Below are 22,004 nucleotides of genomic sequence, written 5' to 3' on the forward strand. Positions count from 1 at the left end.
TAGTGGTCAGTGTATGTACGTATTTCATGTTAGATCTAAACCATGAATAATGAAGATTATTTTTACTGAGATTGATAGAGAAAAATTACTAAATGAGGGCAGCAGAAATCTTAAGTTGTAATGTGAAGGGAAGGTTCTACAATTCTGCAAAAGTGAGAGGCAAGGGATTTCCTAATTTTGTGGAAGTGAGGTTATTTTTTTAAATAAGTAAGGAATTTCAAAATCAAAATAAGAACAGAAAATAATTAGGATGTCTAAATTGTATAAACAGTGAAGAACTAATAAGTGCAATTAGATTCTTTTTTTTTGTTGCTCAGCCTCGGAGCTCAGAGAAATTTCTGTAGTGTTTAAATGAGGTGCGTTTGTGTGTGAGTGCATGTATGTATATATGAATCCAATGCATATTCTGGCTGTGCTTGGGACGTGAACTTCATTCAGAGTACAGCAACTGATGCAATGAACATCAGTGTTCAATGCAGACTCAAATATAGGTACAATGCGAAGGTCACTAAAGCTGCACTTGCTTTTACAGACTGAGACATTAAAAAGCAATTCTTATTGTAGACTAAGATATAAAAAGTGACTGAAGAAGTGTTGCGACCCAACCCTTTCTCCCCCCCCCCCCCCAAAATTCCTGGTCTGGAGAAGGGTCTTGACCCAAAACGTCGCCCATTCCTTATCTCCAGAGATGCTGCCTGAGTTACTTCAGCATTTTGTGTCTGTTCCGACCTGAAATGTCAACTATTCCTTTTCTCCAGAAATGCTGTCTGACTCGCTGTTACTCCAGCATTTTGTGTCTATCTTTGATGTAAACCAGCATTTGCAGTTCCTTCTCGCACAAAAAGTAATTATAATTGGTTAGCATTGATTTTAGCACCAAAATAAAGGCATAAACACCATAAAGTGTGCCACCTGAATGTACTTGAAAATAAAATAAATAGAAGCAGGTGTAAGCCACGTGGCTCTTTGAGTTTGCTGCATTCTCTGTAGGATTGTGGTCATTCATGAGTTTCAAATTCACTTTTGATCTCCATGCTCCTTGATTTCTCTTCTGTTAAAAAATCCAATGCAGTCTTGAATGTGCTCAATGATTGAGTTTCTACAATCTACTGTGGAGAAGAATTCTAAAGCTATACAATCAAATGTCAACAAATGTCTTATCAGTACTAATGTCTGTCCCCTTACCCAAGTTCAGGAGACCCTAGGATAACTGCATCTGTCCTATCAATCCTCCTCAGAATGTTGTTTGCTTCAGTATGATCATCTCTCATTCCATTGGTGTAGATCTGTCTTGCTCTATCTCTCTTTATTGGACAAACAGCATCTTTGGATAGTGAATTGAAAATCTTTCTAAAAACTCATCTCATTTCACTTGCTTCTATTTTCTTTAACAGGCATTTCTAGTAATTTTTGGTTGAATGTTGACTCCTAGATTCCTACTGATTGTCCTTACATTTTAGGTTGCTTGGAAGTTCACACAAGCTGACTCTCGTGAGTGACTCTTGCCCTCTGCCTGGACAAACATTTCTGTACTGCTCAACTATTCCTAAAGATTGAAATGATTTATTAATAATTCATTCATCCTATCTCCGTTATCAAAAATTATGTCTATTGAACTGATGACTTCCTTTCAAAATTTTTGAAATTAATATTTGGTCCCTGTGGAATATTTTGTGGGTATTGTCATAACACTGCCATGAGAGCCACGACTATTGACTACATGGGCATAGTAGCATTTAAAGGATTCTGAAATGTATGTTTAAACATGAGAGGAGAAAGGTTGCAGGAAAATGTGATTGAATAGTGCCCATAGGATTACTCTTGAGAGCCAGCACAGACTTAATGGGATAAATGGCGCCTTCTACATCGGAAGAAAAATCTGAAAAATAGACATATTCTAACAGAGTATGAATCAATTTTTTGCATTGCGAGTGAGGTGATGCTCGCTAATGTGTAAAGACAGTCACTTCACCAACTTCACACAGAATTTTACAATGATGGTAAAAGCTTGATGCTAATCTTGAGCTGTTTATTCATTATTCATTGTTTGCAGTATAAATATGTCGTAAGTGCTCTAGTACTTTGAAACCAATCAAGGAATTAAATGCTGTGTCATTTAACTAGTTTAATTGCTGTAAAGTGATTGCCTTTACCATGCCTTTTAGCCATTTGTTTTTGCCTGTTTGATAGTTATTTCTTCATCAAGCATGTACCACCATTAACAGAAGAACAGCTCAGTCGGAAACCAGCTCTGCCACTTAAAACCAGAAGTACACCTGAATTCTCTTTGGTTCTAGACTTGGTGAGCGAACCTATGCTTTAAAGTGTATGTATAAAATAATGTGCTTTGATTTACACATTATATGTATGTTGTGTTGCATATTCCATATATAAAGTAAAAATAACTGAAACAAGCTGATGCTTTCAGTGTGTAAGAGATAACAAAATGTGTCAGCACTTTGTGTTCTATTTTTTATTAACCAGCTTCTGCAGTTCCTTCTACTAACAAAATGTGGTATTGATCTTCAAATTAACTTTCACTTTATTTTTCTTCTATTGATGAATTTGTTTATGAAAAGTAAACATAGGGAAGGAATGGTTAGTTGATGCAAGTAGAACCATCTTTAACCAACAGATTCCTGAAAAAAAGTGATTTGTATTGTTGATTCTTATGTAGCTAATGTAAGGTGATATATTGCAGGTTGATTATGTAAACTCTAATTGTAATTTTTTTTTTCCAATTTGCTTTGTATAAAATTATTACAGCTTGCTATTTGTTAAAATATCAGTTCAATTTTTGCATTCCCTTACTGTTTTTTTTGGATACTTGACAATCTTTTATCTTGGCAGGATGAGACCTTGGTGCACTGCAGTCTCAATGAACTGGATGATGCAGCACTTACCTTTCCTGTCCTTTTCCAGGATGTGATTTACCAGGTAAGACTACCTTGTCCTGAATTTTGGGGAATACTGGACCACACTTGATCCTTTGTGATCCCATTTCAACTGCCAAGCTGTCTGAAAATTCTTGTCAAGCATCTCGGGACAGATAATTCATTTCAATGGATGGAGCTGAATATATCTTTCAAATGCTAAAGATGTATTCCCGATCTACTTTGTTGCAACCCTTGCACTTTTTCAATCTGCACTTTCTCTGTAGCTGTTACACAATATTCTGTACTTTCTTTCTTTTCTCCTTTTGCACTACCTTTTGCAATCATGTATGATATGATTCTGCACAAGTAAATTGTGTTTCAAGTAAATTCTTTTCCAAGGGCGGCACGGTAGCGCAGCGGTAGAGTTGCTGCTTTACAGCGAATGCAGCGCCGGAGACTCAGGTTCGATCCTGACTACGGGTGCTGCACTATCATCATATCATCATATATATATACAGCCGGAAACAGGCCTTTTCGGCCCACCAAGTCCGTGCCGCCCAGCGATCCCCGTACATTAACACTATCCTACACCCACTAGGGACAATTTTTACATTTACCCAGCCAATTAACCTACATACCTGTACGTCTTTGGAGTGTGGGAGGAAACCGAAGATCTCGGAGAAAACCCACGCAGGTCACGGGGAGAACGTACAAACTCCTTACAGTGCAGCACCCGTAGTCAGGATCGAACCTGAGTCTCCGGCGCTGCATTCGCTGTAAAGCAGCAACTCTACCGCTGCGCTACCGTGCCGCCCGGTAAGGAGTTTGTACGTTCTCCCCGTGACCTGCGTGGGTTTTCTCCGAGATCTTCGGTTTCCTCCCACACTCCAAAGACGTACAGGTATGTAGGTTAATTGGCTGGGTAAATGTAAAAATTGTCCCTAGTGGGTGTAGGATAGTGTTAGTGTGCGGGGATCGCTGGGCGGCACGGACTTGGTGGGCCGAAAAGGCCGGTTTCCGGCTGTATATATATGATATGATGATGATATGAAAACATATTTAAAGGAAAATAATTCAGTTAAATGCCTCTTCATTCTCTTTCCCTGTCATCCCCCACATCCTGCAACCAAAATATTCTTGAGAACTTTCTAAAAATGATTTGATTGGTACCTATATTCCTCATGTTCCTTTAGTACTGGGCATGTATTTCCTTGTGATTTTATAAATTGCAGTACCTTTTCCACATTTTGTGCCCCAGGTTTACGTACGGTTGAGACCTTACTTTCGTGAATTCCTGGAAAGAATGTCCCAAATTTACGAGGTGAGTTTGAACATAGATTTGTATAGTTGTATATAGCTGGAGCTTTCCCTTAGATAATTTAATATCACCTCAAAACATTCTGACAACAGCTTCTCTTAATTTTGAAGCTTAGCTACAAAAGCTGCACTATAAAACTGAGCAAAGTATTTCCAGCAGAATGTATGTTTTAATCAAGCAAAGCAGATCCATTCGAGCTCAATTCTTTCTCCTCCTACCTACATTTGTTTTGTTCAAAGTTGGTTATTGTTTGCTTTGTAGCAGCCATTTATGATGTTGCATGTGGGGTAGATGAGCTTTGATGTTTGCTTGGTATTATTCTGATCCAAGAAATACAATTGGAAGTTCTAGTTTTAAGAACAAAAGGTGCCCTGTATTTTAAGGAACATGCTCGAAATGCACTGCAGGTGAGGCACTAACTGCAGAAAAAAGTTTCAGAACCATGAATGTCTCATCATAATTGGAAATATGAGTGAGCTTTTTCCCTGATATGAAGTGACGGTTGGGTTGGAAGATAGGAATGGAAACGGGGTGATAACGCAAAGTGGAAATTGGCAATGGGACAATTGAAAGAGGCTCCTGATGAGATGTAAATCAAAATAGCAGCAGCAATATCTGAAATTGTTGAATCCAGCCAGCTGGTGGAAAGATCTGCGTTAATCCTAAAGCTTATTTTGTGCATCATTGAAACATTAGATACCAATTGCACAGATTATAGAAAATTGTACATTAACGCTTGTTTAATCTTTGCCTAATTTATCTGCAGATTATTCTGTTCACTGCCTCCAAGAAAGTCTATGCAGATAAATTGTTGAATATTCTGGATCCTAAGAAGCAGCTAGTCAGGTAAGTTCTATGAAATGGCCATGCTCCAAATAAGAAAGACTGAAAGCAATGTGAGCCAATATGTGTTTCTACCCCTTGACCTCTCCCAGTTACTTTATTCAAAGATGCGGATTTTACTGATAAGGCCAGAATTCGTTGTCCATCCCAAAATGTCCCTTGAATCAAGCGGTTTACTAATTCATTTCAAGAGGCTGTTGAGAATTGCTTGAGACACAAACAAGCAAATTAAAAAGAATGGATTTTTAAAGACAATCCTATTATTTCTTTTTATTTCTATTTAATTAACTGAATTAGATTATCCTTTTATGGGATTTGAATTTGCGTCTCTGCATCTTTAGTCCAGGTCTCTGGATTACCAGTGGAGTTACATAACCATTCTGCTGCATGACCTGGTCTCATTCTGTTGCCTGCCAGCTGATATAGAGGATAATTTAGGATAAAACATCCACTTCCACTTCCAATTTGAAAAAAAATAGTTGGCAATTCAGTGCTGCTTCCCCATTCCCATTTTTAGATTTTAAAATTGTATTGCATTTGAATATACAGAAAGATAGATTGTGTACATTTGCTGCTTTTCATGATCCCATACCATGAGGCACCTTTTAGCCAATTGATTATGTAACAACAGATTTGTGCAGAGCAAAATCCATACATTGGAATTTTATAGTTTATTTCATCGGATAATATTTAACGAGTGATAAATGTTGCTTGAAGGGCTGGAAGAATGTCCTTTGAAAAATGTCATTGGATCTTTGAAATCCACTGGTAGAAATCCACAGGTAGAAAGTGTTTCTATTTAATGTCTCTCCATTGCAACACCCTGTGCATTGACCACTAAAAAAAAGTGCTCACAAAGGATCTTAATCCATAATCTTTCAAATGTGAGAATGCTAACACTAAAGGCTATCATGAATACATGCTAGTTTAAGCAAGAGAATAGAATTGTAATATGATTCTAATGGAAAAATTCATGCAATCTTGCCTGTTTCAGTACTGTATTTTCTGATCTTGTGTGGTGTAGTCTATTGGTACTTTTTTGTACATTATTACCCCTGGATTTTGTAATCATATACAATTTTTTTGCACACAAAATATTTTAAGTGTTTTAAGAGCTGATGCTATATTACTAATATTGAATCTGCACTTTTTCTTAACATACATTGTTTGCCCAGTTTCTGGTGCATTTGAACTTTTGTAATTGGCTTACTGCCATTGTACTTGCAACACTCCATTCCTTGCACATTCAATTTTGTGTTCCATTTTAAAATGCCAGTTCATTCAAGATTTTAACTTTTTTTTAAATTTAGATCTTTTAAATTTAAAATTTTCAAATCTAATCCAGCCTTCATTTTCACACTAGTTTTGTTATTGTGCAATGTTTTTTCGTCTAGGCACAGGTTATTCCGCGAGCATTGTGTGTGTGTACAGGGAAATTACATAAAGGATTTGAATATCCTCGGAAGGGATCTTTCAAAAACAATCATTATTGACAACTCTCCGCAAGCCTTTGCATACCAGGTTAGTTCAGGAATCATCCAACGGAGTACAAGGATAAGAGAAGAGCCAGAGAGTTTAGTATTGTGCTGTTTTTGGTTTTGCTTGATGGAAATTAAAACAAAATACCTTTGCTTGCAGAATAAATCAAATGATCGCCTCAATAGAATGGAAATAGAATGTAGTTGGGATTATGTGCATAGTTTGGTGATTATGTTGGGCCGGATAGACAATCCAAAGGTTTGAATGAAAATCTCATCACGGGAGCTGATTTCAGTTAATCTGGAGTAAACAAATATAAGAAAGAATAACCATGTTATTAGATTATCATAAAATCCCATCTGATTCATTAATATCTCTTGGGAAATTGTCTATCCTTGCTGTTTGTATATTATGTGATTTCAGATCAATGTAATTGACTGAACAATACCGGCCGGGGTGGCTGATTAGGCCACACAACATTTAGTGGGTCAATGGATGTTGATCTTGCCAATGATATCCGCATTCCATGAGTGATTAAAACGTTTCATTCCAATTAATGAGGTTGTGTTAATAATCATGTAGAGCAACCATGGTTTTATATACAAGGATAGACACAAAAAGCCGGAGTAACTCAACATCTCTGGAGAGAAGGAATGGGTGACGTATTGGGTCGAGATTCTTCTTCAGACTGGTCAGGGATAAGGGAAATGAGAAATATAGGCGATGATGTAGAGAGATAAAGAACAATGAATGAAAGATTGCAAAAAAGTAACGATGATAAAGGAAACAGGCCATTGTTAGCTATTTGTTAGGTGCAAATGAGAATCTAGTGTGACTTGGGTGGGGGAGAGATAGAGAGAGGTGGAATGCCGGGGCTACCTGAAGTTATATACGAGGAATCTATTAGGCTGCTGCTAATCTATTTGCATGCACTGTCTTTAATTAGAAATAAAGCAATTTCCTTAACCTACAGAAGATATGTAAAAATGGAGGAGGGAAGACGAGTAAGGAGAATACCCCAAAATATTGCTGATCATGAATGCAATAGAAAAAGGAAAAGAGTCATTTACATGGTGAAGATGACTTTAACTGCCACCAAAATATATTCTTTTAAGTGTTAGTTTATGGATAATAATAATTGTTTCATCTTTATTTCCATTTTCCCAAATTAGTTTTGGGGCATAATTTCCCTTGCTTCATTTAGTTTTTTTAGTTTAGTTTAGTGATTCAAATTATGGAGCCATATTTCCAATTGACATTCATGGGCCAGTTAATGTGTTTATTGAAAAATAAACTAAAACACTAAACTGTGCTTATGAAATTATCACCCTCAAGTTGTGAAATATCTATTCCAGGTCTAATCTAACCTCCAATGGTAAACACATTTAAAGGATGATCTTATAAAGATGTTCAAAGTTATGGAGTTTAATAAGATAAACATAGCAAATATATTTCAACTTGCAGGTTGGATCAGTAATAGTGGCCAGAACTGAGTTATTCATAAATTCGAAGGGGAATTGAAATGTATTTATTCAAAGAATAAATAACATTCAGATCATTTCCACAGGGAATAGTTGAGGTGAATAACGAAGAGACTTTTTAGTGGAAGCTGTATAAACACGTTGTGGGGAAAAGAATAAGGGGATATGTTATAAAATCATAAAATATTGAAATTTCTCAGCAGGTCAGTGGCATCTATAAAGAAAAAGATAGGGTTTACATCGCAGGTAGACAGTCTTTCAAAGGAACAAAGGAAAGTTAAATCAAACATGTTTTTGCTTACAGAAAGGGAGTAGGGGCTACAGAATTACAGATTAGCGACCCTGAGATTGGATCTAATGTAGATCCCTTGGCTAAGATCAGGTTCAAACATCTTTGGCCCAGCACTTTTTTCTCAGACTTTCTTGCCACAATGATGGTCCTCACTTCGAGTGGAGCTAAGCAATCTCCATCTCATCCACTCTAGAAACAAGGTCACCAAAATCGAGTTATCAAGCTTCAGTACCAGATGAAGTGCAATGCGAAGGTCTACAATAAAACTCCAAAAAAACACGGACTGTTCCCCATATTTAATGTCCATATTGGCTCAATGCTAATGGTCTACTGGGCAGCAGTGAAACTTGCCCATCTGTACTCTGCTGAGACCAGGATGGGTGAATGATAGTGAACAGCAAATGGAAGAAGGGGCTTTCAAGAACATCTCCCATCTTCAACGATGACAGGGCCCAGCATCTGATTGCCAAAGAGAAACCAGAAACTTTTGTAAACGTGTTCACCGAGAAGTGCCATTTTGCTTTACTCCTGAGGTGCGCAGCAAAGATCAGCTGAGAATACTGGATACAGAAACGTCTACTGGACCAGACAACAAACCAACTAGAGCACTGAATAGCTTTACAAATTTCCAGATAGATCCATGTTGTAACTGTTCTGGAACAACTGTTTACTGTTGCAGATGGAAATTTGTCCGAGCAGGTCTTTCGACAAAAAGAAAGACAATTCCAATCTTGCTCAGTCCTGCCGACCTCTGTCATCAGCAAGTCGATGATACCATGGCTAACATTGCTAACTCACCAATAACCTGCTTAGTGATACCCAATTTAAATGGTCACAGGATCATTCAGTTCCAGATCTCATTGCAAACATGATGCACGGAGTTGAAATACAGAGTTTGGGTGAGAGAAACTGCCCTTAAAATCAAGGCAGCTTTGTCAAGAGTTGCATGAAACTTTTGATGCATTGATAAAGCAGAGGAGAATGGACATTAAAAGGAAAACACTTCAATGGCTTGTGTTATATCTTGCACAAAGGAAATTGGTTGTGGTTGTTGGTGAGCAATCGGCCCAATCCCAGGATTTCTCTGCAGGAGTTTCTTGGGACAATATCCTGAGCTCAAAACACCTTCAGCTGCTTCATCAATGACCTTTCTTCCATCCTGTGGCCAGATGTTGGGCTGTTCATTCATGATCTATTTTCAATTCTTTTCACAATTCCACAGCCAATGAAGCATTTCTTGCAGCAAGACTGAGATGACATTCGGGCATGGGCTGATGGGCAAGTAATAAATGTGCCAGTCAATGTCCATCACCAGCAATAGAGAACCTTACCACTTACCACTTTAGTAGCATTACCATTGCTGAGTTCCCCTCCATTGTTATCCCAGAGATTACCATTGACCAAAATCTCTGGGATCAACCACATAAATACTATGGCCACAAGGGAAGGTTAGATGCTGGGTATCCTGCAAGTGTATCGCGTTCTGCCAATCTATCCATCATGGCACCTGTTCATAAGTGGAGACTTTCAAGTTTAAGCTCGTCTTGCTTCTCACATTTGACCCATCAGCCACTTTGGAGCCCACAGAACTGCAGTGAAAACAAGTCATCCTCGATCCTGAGGGACTATTTATGGAGAAGAAGAAAATCAAGTGGTGGTGGTGTTGCTTGAGAGAGTGTTGGAAACCTGTTATTCACAGTTGATCTGTCTGGAAAGTCTATAAATAGAAGACAAATGAAAACAGAAGAATACAAAACATTGAATCTGTAAGGTACAAACCATTGCAAATGCTGAAAATCTGAAACAAATCCGAGCATGCTGCAACTACTCAACAAGTCGGGCAATGTCTATGGAGTGAGAAAATGGCAATTAACATATATTGATGGCCTTTCATAAAATCTGTTCAGAGGGAGGTAGAGGAATGGAAATGTAGACAGATTGTTGAAAAATGTAAAAACAACAGGGTTATCTTAAATGGCTAATTTATTTGGTAACTTCCTCAACTTTGACTAGCATTTCCTTAGCGCAAGAGACCTAGATGGGGCAGAATGTGAGAGGTATATCCAAGAAGGTTTCTGGAAACAGTATTTGGATCATTCAACTAAACGAGGGATCATATTGGACCTTATATTGGGAAATGAGCCTGATCAAGTGACTGGTGTGGGAAAGCATTCGGGGAACAGTGATCACAGCTCCTTAAGTCTTAAAATAATTCTGAATGAGAAAACATCTGGAACCTGAGGAAAAGCACTAAATTGAGAGAGGGTAAATTATAACATTATAAAACAGGAGCTTGGGAGAGTAAATTGGGAGCAGCAGTTATTGGGTAAATTCACACCTGACATGTGGGAGTTGTTTAATAGGCAGCTTATCAGAGGCCAACATTTTTCATTAAGGAGAAGGGACAAAGATGGCAAGGTAATGGAACCTTTGTTGTTGAGAGGGGTTGTAAATTTGGTCAAAAATAAGGAAGCATCTGTAAGTTTTAAGAAGAAGAAATCAGGCAGAGCCTTTGAGGATTATTAAAAAAACAGGAAAGAACTCAAGCAGGGAATATTAAACAGAATCCCAAGTAATTTTGTGCCTTGGGATTCTTATTATTTAGGTAAGGGTGTCAAAGGTTATGGGGAGAAGGCATGAGAATGGGGTTAAGAGGGAAAGATAGATCAGCCGTGTTTGAATGGCGGAGCAAACTCAATGGGCCGAGTGGCCTAATTCCGCTCTTAGGATTTATAAATTTATGAGAATTGCAGAAAATGTATCAGTTGTAATTGAGTGTAAGAAAATAACTGCAGATGCTGGTACAGATTGTAGTAACTCAGCAGGTCAGGCAGCATCTCAGGAGAGAAGGAATGGGTGACGTTTCGGGTCGAGACCCTTCTTCAGACTGAGTAATTGAGTACAGTCACCTATGACACAGAGGAAGGAACATTGGGAAAAAAGGATGATACCTGCGGTGCATATGTAGAAGATGTCACCTTCAGAATAGATATGAATTTTGAGAAATTGGCAGAATTGAATGGAGTCCTTAAAAGAAGCAGAATGGGAGGAGATTTGACGAAGATAATAGGAGTCTGTGGGCATGCAATTGATATTGAGTGCACTGAGAACCCATTTTCTGAGATGGAGATAGAAAAATCAGGAACTAGAACAGAAAAGTCATGTATGTGGATCATATGAAAATGATATGGTGGAAATTGCAACAAAGATGATGAAACGTGTTCTGAATGAGAACCTAAAGCTACCAATAGAGTCATCAGTGTACTGGAGAAAGCGAAAGAGAGAGAGAGAGAGATCGAATAGGGATAAATTAAGGACTGGTCCACAAATCCCACAAAAGAAGACATATATAGCTCAAACCCATGCAGGTTCTCATAGAAGTAAATGGAGTTAAAGGAGAAGTTGTTCGATGTGAGAACAAGTTCAGCCATTTTGGGCCTCGCTGTGTTTGTAGAAAAAGCAAAGGACCATCAGACTACCTTGAAGTGGGATAGAGAAATTTGGTATCTGGTGAAAATAAGCAATTGGAGACCTGAAAACTGAAAAGCCAAAGTAGATGGTATCTGAGGTGACATTGAAATCAATCAATATAGACTGGACATAAGGAGAAAGAATGTCATAACTGAAAGGGAAAAGTTCTGTAGGACAAAACAGGCTAAATCAATGAGTCTACCGGGATCATCCTGCTTGTTGATCTTGAAGAAGAAATAGAATTGGGCTATGCGTGGTTGGAACTGTTATATTGAAGAATGTACAGGGAAGAAAGATCTCCAGAAGAAATGAGGTCTGAGATTGGGTGAACAGTAGCAATGGAGGATGTTCTCAAGGGTTTAGATAAAGTGAGTTATGAGGAGGCTCAGTGGAATATAACATTGACTTGACATGTTGTCAAGCTGGAAAGGGTATAGAGAAGATTCACAAGAATGTTGCCAGGACTAGAGGGTCTGAGCTATAGGCAGAGGCTCAGTAGGCTGAGACTCTATTCCTTGGAGTGTAAGAGGATGATGGGTGATCTTTTAGAGGTGTATAAAATCATGAGAGGAATAGATCGGGTAGATGCACAGAGTCCCTTGCCCTGAGTAGACGAATCGAGGACCAGAGGACATAGGTTTAAGGAGAAGGGGAAGAGATTTAATAGTAATCTGAGGGTAACTTTTTCACACAAAGGTTGGTGGATGTCAAGTCAAGTCAAGTCAAATTTATTTGTCACATACACATACACGATGTGCAGTGAAATGAAAGTGGCAATGCCTGCGGGTTGTGCACAAAAAAGAATTACAGTTACAGCATATAAATAAAGTTAATAAGTTACTATAGTGTAGACAAAAATGTAGTCTCTGGGGTTATAAAAGTTGACAGTCCTGATGGCCTGTGGGAAGAAACTGCCAGAGGAGGTAGTTGAGGCTGGGATTAGCCCAACGTTTAAGAAGCTTTTAGACAAATACATGGATAGGACAGGTTTGGAGGGATATGGACCAAATGCTGACAGGTGGAACTAGTGTAGCTGGGACAAGTTGGGCGGAAGGGCCTGTTTCCTCGCTGTATCCCTCTCTGACTCTAATGACCATTTTGGCCAAAGACCTAATTTTTTTCCGATATTTTGTGTAATCGGTATCTGCGAGAAAAATAAATGGTGCCATTTGTGTTTGCTCTAAGTGTTATGTCGGATGGTCTTCCTAATTTAGGAAAGAGGTTACATGGAAGAAAATGGAATAGTGTATCCTTAAACTAATGTCTCTTCAGTATTTACTGGATTTTGGTATTTAATATTGTGATTGTTTATATGTGCATGGATATACTCCCTGACTTCCCCAATTTGAGGTTTAATTGGTAAGAACATAGGAAAGTGTGGTACAACTGCTTTTACTGTAGTTTTGTTTATAAGCCATTGTAAAATATCCCCTTCAATCCTTTTCTATCAGCTATCCAATGGAATTCCAATTGAAAGCTGGTTCATGGATAAGAATGACATGGAGCTTTTGAAACTGATTCCGTTTCTAGAGAAACTCGTAGAGCTGGTAAGTTATGATGGCTTTTATTAAACAGTGTATTAAAGAGTAGTTCCACCAGGTTCTTGTGGGAAGGTTCCCCATTTATTGCCTGATTTTTCTAACTAACTGATCTAAGATGGCTGGTAGTAATAATAAAGAGTGCTTATAATGAATGACCAGGACATTTCCATAATCACCATTCATAATTTATATCCAGTGACCCCTGGGAGAAATTGCATATTGGGCTATCTGAGGGAAGCTCTGGGATTAATGTAACTTTCAGGCAGGCAAAGAATATATCTGGAGTTTTTTGAGAATGTAACAAGTAGAATGGATAAAGGAGAGCCATTGGATGGGGTGTATCTGGACTTTCAAAAAGCCTTTGACAAGGTTCCACACAAGAGATTAGTGTGCAAAATTAGAGCACATGGTATTGGGGGTAGGGTATTCACATGGATAGAGAACTGGTTGGCAGACAGGAAGCAAGGAGTAGGAATTAACGGGTCCTTTTCAGAATGGCAGTCAGTGACTAGTGGGGTACCTCAAGGCAGTGCTGAGACCCCAGTAATTTACAATATATATATTAACGATTTAGACAAGGGAATTAAATGTAACATCTCCAAGTTTGCGGATGATGCAAAGCTGGGTGGCAATATGAGCTGTGAGGAGGATGATATGAGGCATCAGGGTGACCTGGATAGGTTGGGTGAGTGGGCAGATGCATGGCAGATGCAGTATATAATGTTGATAAGTGTGAGGTTATCCACTTTGGTGCGAAGAACAGGAAGGCAGATTATTATCTGAATGGTGTCAGATTAGGGAAAGTGGAGGTGCAATGAGACCTGGGTGTCCTTGTATATTAGTCATTGAGAGTAAGCATGCAAGTACAGCAGGTAGTGAAGAAAACTAATGGCATGTTGGCCTTCATTGCGAGTGAATTTGAGTTTAGGAGCGAGGTCCTACTCCAGTTGTACAGGGCCCTGGTGAGACTGCATCTGGAGTATTGTGTGCAATTTTGGCCTCCTAATTTGAGGAAGTACATTATTGCTATTGAGGGAGTGCAGCGTAGGTTCACCAGGTTAATTCCCGGGATGGCGGGACTGACATATGGTGAAAGAATGGGTCGACTGGATGTATTTACTGGATGAGAGGGGATCTTATAGAAACATATAAAATTCTTAAAGGATTGGACAGGCTAGATGCAGGAAAAATGTTCCGAATGTTGGGGGAGTCCAGAACCAGGGGGCACAGTTTAAGAATAAGGGCATTTAGGACTGAGATGAGGAAAAATCTTGTCACCCAGAGAGTTGTGAATCTGTGGAATTCTCTGCCACAGAAGGCAGTGGAGGCCAATTCACTGGATGTTTTCAAGAGAGAGTTAAATTTAGCTCTTAGGGCTAAAGGAATCAAGGGATATGGGGGAAAAGCATGACTGATTTTTGATGATCAGCCATGATCATATTGAATGGTGGTGCTGGCTCAAAGGGCCAAATGGCTTACTCCTGCACCTATTTTCTGGTTCTATATTAGGCAGAGAAAAAGAATTACTCTTAAATGTATTTCAGTCATCGGGCATTTGGCAAGTCTTATATATAGAAATAAGATGTTAAATTTGTTTATTATACCACATGTGCTTATTTGAACATCATAGAGTCATGCCTTCAGCTGCACAGTTTGATCAATGGATAGCGCTTATATAGGTATTCATATCTGTTTCAAAAACAGCTTGAATGCACTTTGAAGAAAATTGCACAAACTGCTTGCCAATACACACTGTGGTAATACCACTGGAGATTTCACTGGGTGCTAATCAGAACCAAATTTAGATTGAGCTCACTCTTCTAATATACTTCTCTCTCAGAATGAAGATGTTCGACCCCACATCAGAGAGAAATTTCGTTTGCATGATTTGCTCCCTCCGGATTAAGAACATGTGGCCAACACCATCTCTGAAGGGGGCGCAGAAATCAAAAGCAGGACCCTTTGGACTACAAGACATTGCCATTACTGTTGAAATTTGCATTTTTGTACCTCGTCTTGCTTTTCTTGTCTTGGACACCCACAATTAACCAAGGGGTTGCAGAGAGTGAACTCAGTCTCAAAGATTTAAGATGGTTTGGAACAGGAAAGGATATTGCAGGGTTTAAAAACAAAACAAAATAAGAAACGGTATATGCAGTCAAAAAATCTGAACGTGAAGATCCCGATGGCACATGTACAGCACGCAATAGATATTCTGTTGTCCTGTTTAATGTGCTTCTAAAGACAGTTTGCTGGTAACAAGTGTGGTCTGTTGCAATACATGTTGATGAAACTTTGACTGTATCAGCGATCAATAGTTGGCACTTTCTTTTGTGACACAAAACTAACACCGTTAGTACTTCTGTTAAATGTACTTCTGTTTTTGCCACCAGCATTTTGCTTAACTTGTATTATCACAGGTTTACATAGGAGGAGAATGCTGACTCTATATTTCCTCTGGGTGGTGCTTTTTAAAGTGGTCTTTACCCACTTTTTAAAATGCAGGTCTCATTTCAACAGGAATGGCCAGTATATTATAAAAGATACAAAAAAATTATGGTTCAGGTTTTAGGCTTTTATGTTTTCCTAGTATATGAAATAATATCCAATTATAAAAGCATTCCTTTTAACTATAATGTAATGTAGAATGCCTCCTGCCTCCATAACCACCTCCAAGTCCCAAACAAGAGAGAATCATATCTAATTTGAATCACCACCTTCCTGCTTTGACAGGCTGTGAAGTAATGTATATTTGTTAAAATAAAATGATAAATCTATAGGTTAGTCAAAATAAATCACTTTCGTAACATACAAGTTTATTTATATTAAAGAACAGAAATTGTCACCCACGGTAGCTGTGATCTGTTAAGAGAAAGGGTGAGTACAAAGCAAGAGACATGATACAGATATTCTAACTTTACAAACTTAATTTTAAATTCATAAATTGTACAGTCTCCACCTGGATGAGGCAAAGGTAAGAATGGGAAATGGGCTGGGAAGTAGGAAATTATTGCAGGTGATCAAATCTAACAGCCGCATGACTCAATGTCTGGTCAGCTTTTTATATCCACTGTCACAATACTTCACCTGCCATCATTTGGGTAAATGTGGTGGAAGCATGATCAGTGGTGGCAGGAAAATGGCAGTGAGCCAAACAGAGACTGTTCTGACTGCTCTGGCCCCTTTCTCTCCCTCTTGTTGCCATTCTTCCCAAAAATAAACTAGATTGTTATTCCCCTGTTTAAAATAAATTGTCTCCCCTCTCCAAAACTCCCCCTGGCTTACTTTTTCCACGGTATTGTTTACTCGAAGGAGCATTGCGTGAATTGCCTCTAGACTGCATTGATAAGCCACAGGCATCGCCATGGACTCATTTTCTAACGAAACTGGAAAAGGCAGCACTTTTTATTACGAAGCTAGGTGCATTTCCTTTGGTTTAGAACTCTAGAAAATTGTTCAGGACGAGGTGTGTGGTAGCAAAGGTGAGCAGCACATGAATGAGGATGCCAGTTAAATTTTTTTATGTATATTACCAGTTTACCTGTACAAAACTTTCTTGTACAAAACTACATGCAGCTTCATTTAAAAAAATCCTTAAAGTAAGGAGAAATCTTTTTAAAGAAAGCGGTTTAATTTTTGTATTTTTGATTTTACGAAAGGCATGAGTTATGTCTACTTTTTCAGTGTATTAATGAAGATTTTAACTTTTCATCAGGTTGAGCGTTTTTCTTACTATTATCTATTGTGTATGTAGTTAGCACATTGTGACACTGAAATGTTAAAATCTAGCATGTAGAAATAAGCCTGTTTTTTGTGGGGAAGAAGAAAAACCCTTTTATCCATTAAATATTTTAATCATGGCAGGTTTTTCTGCAGAAAATAATTTGAAAAGCGTTTGCATTTCAGAGAAATACTGATTTTGTATTTAAAGAAAGGTATTTTGCTTGCAGGAATCTATTTACTACAGATTCACTTTAATGATAACCTTTGAGATGTATTTAAATACTTTAGGGCATCTGGGCATCTTTCTTTATGCTGTTTGTCATTTTGACTTTATTGAAATAAAAAATGTACAGTACATTACTTTTACAAATGTTACAAACATTTTGCAAATTCTGCATCAAGTAATCCAAACCTAATCCCTCTTCTTGGGCTCTCTCGTCATCAGCCTGTACCTTCCTCTGTCAAAATAATCTAATTCTCTTTCAAAAGATGAATGATCACTGCCTCGGCTTTTCTGTAACAAAACAAAAAAATCATGCTCCAACTTTGTGTTTTGCATTTGATGCCTTAATTCAGCAGAAATAGGAAGATTATAATGATATTTATATTTGGGTTAAAGCAGAGTCAACACAAGATAAATACATTATCTTCATCAGGAGAGAAGTGAGAATTTGTCTACTGTACATTCTTCTCACTTTTTTAAAGAAGTTCTGTTTTCAGTAGAAGCAATTCTCAAATATATAGATAATAATATCGTTGTATGGGCAACCACTCAATTCTCTCTCAATCTTTGCATGCCCGAGAATTCAGGTTGGGGTTATTTGAACAAAGTTTTTTAGGATGTTAAGTGTAACTGGTAGAAAACTAGGACTTACGAGATGTCTAAAAAAATAGGCCCAGGCCTCTCAGGGTTGAAGTTAGGAAATATTTCTATAAATTTAAAAATGGCAGTTGCTCTTCATCATTTATTAATTCATAAATTGAGGCTAAGAATTCTGTTCACCAAAGGTAAAAGGGGACAGAGTCCAAATGTGGGTTTATGGAGTTTAGTCACTGATTATCCATGATCTCTTTAAACAGGAACAAAAACTCAAGGCACTTACTGGCAGCTTTTTGTTCTTGTGTATCTGTGTTCCAGTTGTAGAACCAACTTTATTTAGTATGCAGCTGAATCAGATAGCACATCTCATGGTGTGATCTTGTTCACTATCAATTTAACTGATCAGGGCTGCAGTGGTAGAAGTCATTACAATGGTTCAATTTTGCCCAGCCCCATCAGTTGATGAAATGGTCAAAGTAGAGTCATAGAGAGAAACAATATGGAAACAGGCCCTTCACCCCACCATCCGTGCGGCCCTTCAACCATCCATTTACACCGATCCTACATTCATCCCATTTTTATTCTCCCCACATTGTTATCAGTTCCCATCATATTCCACCTACTCACTGCGGGCAATTTACAGTGGTCAACTAACCTACCAACTTGCAAGTCCTTAGGATATGAGAAGAAACTAGAACATCCACAAAAACGTATACAGCACAGGGAGAACATAAATTCCATGCAGACAGCACCTGAGGTCAGGATCAAACCCCGGCTTTTGCTGCTGTTAGCAGTGCCGCAGTGCACTCTGTCTCTAATCCCCACCAGCCACCAACTTGAACTGGAATTGGATGCATCTGGATTTTTTTTAGAGCTGTGATTAATTCCACTACTGTCAGTGTTCAACCATTTGATACTCTGCTCTGCTTAACGACCATCTGGCAGGGGTATCGGGGCTTCTGGGTGTTCATGCAAGTGTTTGGATTGTACTTGGATCCTGCTGAAATCAGACCTCAACTTGCTGGTTTACATTTGTCATGAAATAAATTCATGCAGGCTGCACATGAAAGCACCCTGTCCATCATTTTCACACTGGACCTTCTCCTGTCTCTGAATATTGATCATCTGCCAGCATATTATCTAACATGGTAATCATACAAGCCAGATGGAGACCCTGGACTTTGAAAAAATGTTCTTTTTGAATCACTGAGAATGCGCAGTTTTGAAACTGGCTCTGCTGGCAAACTCATCATGCTAATATTCTCCCAACCCACTTTATCAGAGCCTATCGATGTTCCTTTCTGCTCCGTTCCCCCTTAAACCGCCATTACTGCAACCACTCCCTGGGGGATTGGTTTCCACATTCCCACCAGTGTCTCAGCAAATAAGTGTCACCTGAATTAATTTGTTAGTTTATATTTCTGAGAGCTTGATTTGACTGTGGAAACTTCTGAATACGTTTTTTTTGGAGCCTTTTGTGACCTGAAGACCAGACCACCCTTCAGCCTTCGCTTCCATGAGAAAATTACCCCAACCTGTTCAGTCTTTTGTGAGTGTTATAACATTAGCAGAATGCGTTCTTGATCCCTGGGCTGCGGCCTGTCACCACAGCTTCACAGACGCTCTTCAAAAGGATTGAATGGTAGGTGTATTTCCCTCCTCCCCCTCCCACCCCCCACCCTTCTTCCCCCTGCAAACAGTTAAGAAACTTGCATGCTGTAAATGTACCGGGGTGAACATTAGGCAGAAAATCTCAGCTGATGTAATTGTTAGGGGATAGGCGGCCATTCTACCCCGAGGTCCATGCTGCACAGAGTTATTCACCTTTTCTCATCCTGTAGGCCTGCGAATAGCGTTCCCTCAAGTGCCTTTCCACTTCCCTCTCAAAAACCTGTTTTAACAATCAATACAGGCAGCGAGATCCGACCCAAAAGCTCACTTGATCTTATCAAAAGAGATTTTCCCAGTAATCCTTACCATCTAATGGGAACAGCTTCTCGCTATTTATACTGTTTGGAACCATCATTATCTCAAGTTTCCTCTCAATATTCTCTATTCCAAGCTCCCCCAATATTTGATTTGGAGAAGGCGCCCCATAGAGATGAGGAATTGTTTCATCAGTATAGAGGAGAGCATGGTCTAGGTGGTGGATGGGAGTGAGAAGGTATGAGGGTATCCCTATTTAAAAAATTGATAGTGAAGATTATGTACACTGTGATAACTGACCAGCTCTAATAACATCTAGTGTCTCTGTGATGTCAACGAGCAGGACTGCCAGTATAGTTAGTAATGGGGATAGCCTGCAGGCTGACATGTAACTTTGGCAAGATAATGTGGGATTGTAACGCATGAAGGGTCAACACCTTTATATTAATAAGTCTAAAGTAAAACCTGAAAATGAAGCCCATCGTTTAGATTGCACTGCCTTTATTTGACACTCCAGAACTTGTGAAAGGATTGTTTCTTTACCTTTTGTATTGGTTAATTCTAATGCCACTGTCTCCATTTTGGAATCTTAAAATTTTCTACATTTCTCAAGTCATATCTGACCAAGTTTAAATTCCTTTAACTTTCCACACCTGTAAAATCAGCTATAAATTTCAGACTGCTATAGTCTGAAATTAGCATCATTTACTTTGTGCTAGTTTTATCTGGTAGTAACTTGGGAAAATGTGAATATAAAATCTGGAATAAGAAAAGATCAATCAATTCCATTGATGTGGACTCTGCAACTTTTACCAATCAAGGTTGAAACCTCAGAGCTTTCTGAACAATGATCTCACATTGGAGTAATCAAACAATGCAATGTTTGCTTTTGTTACTATTGAAAAGTATATACAATCAATTAAATTTTTTAATGAAATGTTTTTGCTTCTTGCATTGTGTTTTTCATTTTATTTTGATTGTTACCTTTCTTTAAGGCTTCACTTCCTTGAGATTCAATGTGTAACACTACTATGAATCGTTATGCTGTGGGTTCAGGTATCAATACAGAATTTTGTGGTTCTGACAAAGTGCTACACTGTGGAGGTACCTCCTTTTGGATGAAATGTAAAGTCTGTCTGCTGCCTTGAAAGGATGTTAAAGGTTTCAATGCACTTTATTGAAGAAGAACAGAGGGATTTCATCCAACCTGCTATCCAGTAGTCAGTGTTGTTAAAACGGGTCATTCTCATTCCTCACTGAAAGGATTTTCAGTGCACAAATTGGCTGTTGCATTTTCTTTTTTGACTATGCCTTAAAAGTACTTCCATTGGCTGTAAATTGATTTGAGGTGTCCTGAGGGTGCTGAAGATACAAGAGGCCAGCAAGTCTTTTAGTTTAATCCCAATGAAGATGGAGACCAGGAGACTGAATAAGCCATACAAAGCCACGTACTTGGGTAATAAAGTAATTCCAATGTACTGATGGGGTTCTGGTGGTTGTATGTCTTTGGTTACCTGTTTCCTTTCATAGGCCTATCTAGTGGAATAAAATGAACCATTATCAACCTTAGGCGCTCCCTTGGGATTGAAGATAACTTGCAACACTCCATACAATGGATTTTGAGGTGACTGATGAGCCTATGTTTGACCCATCAACAGCTGCATCCTAAGGATACTGGGTAGGTAATTTTGGATTGAAAATGGGGATTATCTCCATCCAAAGAAAGAAGAATCTGGAATTCTGTACCACAAGGGAGGCCAAATCACTAAATGTATTGATCTCTCAATTAACAGAAAAAGATTTTAGTGAGGTCAAAATGGCCAAGTACAGTGGTCGATGCTCCTCCTTGATTTATCTTGCAGTTGTTGCATAGAGACAATTATGCCTGTGGTATCTTCAAACAGGTGGTCGTTAATGCTACTTTCTCACTGCTCTAGAAACCCAGGTGTTGTCTATGTGAAGGATGAACATTCTCCCTGTTACTCAATGGGTTTTCTTCAACTTCTCTGGTTTCTTCCCACATCCCAAAGACATGCTGATTGTTAATTGGCTATGGTAAATTACCCCTTAATGTACATATTGATTTTTTTTTAAGGGGAATTAATGGAATATGGAAAGAATAAGTGGAGTTACAGGGAGGTAAGGAGAAGGAAAATGGGACTAATAGAATTGCCCTCTGTCAGCAGGCATGGATCCAATGGGCGGAATGGTCTCTTGTTGTTTTTGTGTGATAA

At 38.6% G+C, this 22,004-nt stretch overlaps 1 protein-coding gene across 1 annotated transcript in view; it reads left to right on the top strand.

Annotated features, from left to right (window-relative positions):
• ctdspl2a (CTD (carboxy-terminal domain, RNA polymerase II, polypeptide A) small phosphatase like 2a) overlaps window positions 1-20,711 on the top strand; it is a 59,048-nt gene extending 38,337 nt beyond the window's left edge. The window contains exons 9-15 of the mRNA XM_078427590.1: window positions 2,191-2,302; window positions 2,851-2,937; window positions 4,135-4,197; window positions 4,961-5,040; window positions 6,432-6,558; window positions 13,212-13,307; window positions 15,142-20,711. Coding sequence (XP_078283716.1) covers window positions 2,191-2,302; window positions 2,851-2,937; window positions 4,135-4,197; window positions 4,961-5,040; window positions 6,432-6,558; window positions 13,212-13,307; window positions 15,142-15,207 — 631 coding nt within the window. The 3' untranslated portion in view covers window positions 15,208-20,711. The remainder of the gene's footprint in view (window positions 1-2,190; window positions 2,303-2,850; window positions 2,938-4,134; window positions 4,198-4,960; window positions 5,041-6,431; window positions 6,559-13,211; window positions 13,308-15,141) is intronic.
• The last annotated feature ends 1,293 nt before the right edge of the window (window positions 20,712-22,004 follow it).

Source organism: Rhinoraja longicauda, chromosome 33, assembly GCF_053455715.1.
Source record: "Rhinoraja longicauda isolate Sanriku21f chromosome 33, sRhiLon1.1, whole genome shotgun sequence".
Classification (NCBI taxonomy): Eukaryota; Metazoa; Chordata; class Chondrichthyes; order Rajiformes; family Arhynchobatidae; genus Rhinoraja; species Rhinoraja longicauda.